General features: G+C 38.2%; 1 protein-coding gene across 1 annotated transcript; it reads right to left on the bottom strand.

Moving 5' to 3' along the window:
* Positions 1-355: 355 nt before the first annotated feature.
* On the bottom strand, positions 356-1570 carry LOC139144667 (histamine H3 receptor-like). Its single transcript, XM_070715391.1, has one exon. The coding sequence runs from the start codon at positions 1568-1570 to the stop codon at positions 356-358; it is 1215 nt and encodes a 404-aa protein (XP_070571492.1).
* Between the last annotated feature and the right edge of the window lie 3323 nt (positions 1571-4893).

The raw sequence follows: 4893 nt of genomic DNA, 5'->3' as shown, positions 1-4893 counted from the left end.
CTACAACAAATACCTGAAACAAGGTGTTAAGTACCGATGGGTTTAGATCATCTTCGTTACCCAGAAAAACCGAATGATCGATGCTGGGACGAGCACTGGGCCCTTCCAAACAACGAATGAGGCGGTAACGCCATTAAAGTATATTCTTTCTGAAAGCCTGTATATTAGCAACGCTGTGATTTGTATTAATTGTTTACACTAGGATCATGTGACAGTACATTTAAATAACCAGTCATGGAGTCCAATAAGAAATACATGTAATACATAATGTCAACCTTTACCTGGTTTCCATGCCATTTAGTTTCATCCATCGTGTGAATTATTAACTTAATTCATAGTAACAAACAAAATAAATTCATTCGCCCTGCTGAGTATTAAATGGCAATACTCTATTTTGATTGGTTGTGGTGTTGCCGGATATTGTTGACCTCAAACGACCAAAACGAAATATGCGCAAGAAGTTTTTGCGGATCCTGATATTAGTTAACGCATAGAGTATGGGATTCAAGGTCGAGTTGCACCACAGCAGGTAGTTGACAACCTCCCAGGCATTCTCGTCGAAACATTCCTCGCAAAATATCACAAGAATCGAGTACACGTAGTACGGCGCCCAGCAGACGACAAACACACTAACCAGAACCGCCAATGTCTTGGCGGCTTTCTTATGCTTTGAATGCAGCTGTGGGCTGTTCGTTTTTTGTCGGCAATCTTCAGAGCTATTTTCACCCCTCTGCGCATTTCGGCCATCCGACCAAGCTACACGTTTATTATTTCCGGCTTGATGTGCTCGGTCACCACTTACGTCATCACATAAAGTCGAGGCAGTGATAGGTTGAGCTATGCTTTCATTCGTTCTTGATGGTTGTTGTGACATCGAAGTTTTACTGAGGAGTCCCATGGATCGTTTACGTATGTTCATATACACCGTCATGTTAAGATAACCGATGACTAGCAGTGGGATGACGAACTCGATCAACAGCAGAACTACCGTATACGCAAAATTATCGACCATTTCGATCTCACAGTCCTCCGAGTAGTCGATGTTTCTCTCGCCGGTGATGGCGCTCCAACTAAGCAGAACGGGAGCATAAATCAAAACAGCAACCAGCCATGTCATAGAGCACATGATTATTGCTCGTCTCTTTGTCTGCAGTACCATGTACTTCATCTCACAGGTCAAGAGGAGATAACGATCTAGACTTATCATAATAATAGCCAACACGGACTCAAAACACGTGCAAAAGTCAACCACAACCCAGAACTTACAGACATATTCACCATATGGCCAAAAGCCATGCAGGACCCATGATGTATTCAGGGTGAGCGAAACCACGCCAACCAGAAAATCAGCACAGGAGAGGTTGAAAATATACAAGTTGCCGACCTTTGACCTCAAAGCCGGGTCCACCATAAAGAATATGATAACGGCTAAATTGCCAAATACAGTCACAAAGATGATGGCTGTCAACACGATCGCTATGACGACAGATGCGGTAGTTGAATATGGCTGTTCCAGGACATCATACTCCATGTTCTCTGTCGTTGATGAGTGATCAGCAACGTCCAACATCCTGATTCTTCGATAGACTGGATGCAGAATTTCTAAAAGAAATGACCAAAAGGATAATAAGTGCTCAGGCCTAACGTTTCTTTTATAGTGTAAAGGTTTAACGTTTAACATGTATGTATGTATGTATGTATGTATGTATGTATGTATGTATGTATGTATGTATGTATGTATGTATGTATGTATGTATGTATGTATGTATGTATGTACGTACGTACGTACGTACGTACGTACGTACGTACGTACGTACGTAGTATGTATGTATGTATGTATGTATGTAGTTTGTACGTGTGTGTGTGTGTGTGTGTGTGTATGTATGTATGTATGTATGTATGTATGTATGTATGTGTGTATGTGTGTATGTATGTATGTATGTATGTATGTATGTATGTATGTATGTATGTATGTATGTATGTATGTATGTATGTATGTACGTATGTATGTATGTATGTATGTGTTTATGTAAGTATGTATGTATGAGTGTTTATAGATCTTATCTGTCTGTGTGCTTGCAAAATTATTTAAGAAAACACATAAAATGTAGAAAAGATTACAGCACATGTGATACCATGGGAATGCCAAAGAAAACACGTTGCATTTGAGATAAGAATTTCCTTTTAATGTTCGTTCTCAAATCAGTTTCGACAACGAAATATTACAACATTACAATGGTTAATAGTTCCACACCTCGACATCTTGTTATAGTCCCTTTGATTCCATGGCCACTTATCAGAAACAAGGTCTAATTTTTAGAAGTACCCGTTTCGATCATAGAATGTTAACTTTCACTTTGTAGTCAAAATTAGGTGATAACAGATTTTACATCTGTCTCATCGACATCTTTAATCGCTGTCTGACTGTTGATAATGATGCATAATCACAGCTTTTATCACCTTGATAAGTAAATATTTACGTCAATAATACCCTAGCTTACAAATTCAAATCGATTACGATTATATGCTATATAATATAAAACACAAAAACACACACATGACAAATAGATAGATAGATATTAGATAGATAGATAGATAGATAGATAGATAGATAGATAGATAGACAGATAGATAGATAGATAGATAGATAGATATTAGATAGATAGATAGATAGATAGATAGATAGATAGATAGATAGACAGATAGATAGATAGATAGATATTACACTTAGTACATTTATCAATGTACAAACATTTCTTAATTCTACATATGTTGCTAAACGAACAATGTCTCTTTTCCTATGGAAACTGACAAAACTCTATATATAACCTGGGTTTGTCTACGCTTTGTCGTTGCAGGAAGTTAAAATTACGATTTGACCTTGCTTTGAAGCGAACCGCTCTGACAGTATTTCATCCTACAATCATTTGTGGTTAAACTTTCCCGTCTATCCGATATTAGCAATTGTATTCGGAACAAGATTAAATCCCTTTTCTCTGTCTGTCTGTCTGTCTGTCTGTCTCTCTGTCTCTCTCTCACATGCTGTGCATGCTGTTGACTGCAGATTCCATCTTTCTCTTCTGTACGCTCGCTGAGAGTAAACACAAATTAGTGGAACGCTCAGCCAAATCACATCTTGTATATTGCTCATGCAACTTTATTCAAAAACTTAATGTACTTGGATAACGTGAGGTTTGTGAAATAATATTACCTGTCGATCGTCGGAACCGTTTGTACCTAATCTACGTAGTGATCATCTCTCAGACAACCTTATCCGATGCCTATAAAGTCCGCTTGTCAAACCGGCTGGCATTGTTGTGAATTAAATACTAATTACAATAATATGACCACACCAAATCGTTCGCTACGACTGTACCTCTCATCAACCCTAAAAACAGAAAAGTAATTTTCTTTTTAATTTTCTTGCAATATCAAAGTAAGCCCCACTTATCCGGTGATTGGCGTCACCAACTGCCCCCGGAGTGGAAAATACCAAATTGATGTTAGTCTTTTATACTGATGAGATTTCTCTTTGTCGTATGCGTGTCGTTCAGTTGCGTAGATACTTTACCATAGCGCTGCCTGAGCATGTCTGGCTCTGGCTATGGCAGTTATAATATAACCCTATATTTGCCCTCGAATAGCTTTCTGTACATCCGCACAATCATTGACGTTCTGTCGCGCTAGATTAATTTACTCTATCGTGAGCAGCAGTTTGTCTTCCAAATGAAACCAACAACTATATTGTGTTGCTTTAGAATGATTGATTGTGGCCGTACATACATAGAAGTATTTTCTTTAGAAAATAATGGGGTTATTTTATCAAACTAACTCCTTTTAATAATATGAGAAAACACAATCATATCACAAAAACTGTACCATTAGCGTTATTGAACTGATTGGTTGGACCTATCGACATGATGATTGCTTGCCTTGTTCTTTGACAGATATCTTTTATCGTGTCCGGGGAAGACATCACTTCATGTGTTTGTTCGGATCGATTTACATGGTGATTGGCCCATGGACTACATATATAAAAGCTCAACATGATCTATTCAAGAAATAAAGCAGCCCGGCTCCGGGTGTATCTCAAGACGTTGACCAGTTAATGACATATGTACAGGAGCGATAGAAAGTGCATGTAGTGAAGTATACTTGTGAGGTATACTAGTTGTTGAGGTTATTGAAATTCCGGCGATATCAAACGAAAAGGGAGTTCTTTTGAAGGCACGAGCTCGGGTGTGTTCCAAATAAGCTATATAACGAATATAATATGGTCATTTTCATCAGATGGCCATATGGTACAAGAATGGTTTGATTTTGTGTGTGTGTGTTTTATTTACAATTTTTGAGATATTCTTCATCTCGATAAAATCTCCTGGCAACTCGAAATCATCCTTTCTGTCTCCTCCAACTCCTTATAACATCATCATCGTTGTCATTGTTATCATTATTATCAACATCACTACCATCATAATTACCATCGATGGCAAGCCAAACTGGGCAAAACTACTCTTACAACTAATTACCCAAACAACGTTATTGGCTGCGTGTGATTATATTGAGTCTTACATGATTATCTGTATCTCGTAAACGCCATTTTGTTTTTTCTGTTTGAGGCCCATTCTTAGTCATTGCTAAAGATATTTACTGATACAGCGGAGGCAACAAAACTGACTTCACCTTTTTATATTGAGTTCGCATGCTTGATAGATCATCTCCTTGCTTTAAAATCAACTTTAAAGGTATTCGGTCACCTGCTTTTTAATTACCTATCACAGATTTTACGCGGGTGGCCGCCTTTTAAAAATGGCGCCTCCACACGACCAGCCATGGCACACTTAGTGGCGTAGACCACTACCATGTTTTCTGACGTATCAAATATGGAGGACC

This window comes from Ptychodera flava, chromosome 1 (genome assembly GCF_041260155.1).
Source record: "Ptychodera flava strain L36383 chromosome 1, AS_Pfla_20210202, whole genome shotgun sequence".
Classification (NCBI taxonomy): domain Eukaryota; kingdom Metazoa; phylum Hemichordata; class Enteropneusta; family Ptychoderidae; genus Ptychodera; species Ptychodera flava.
This window is presented reverse-complemented; position numbering and strand designations above follow the sequence as displayed.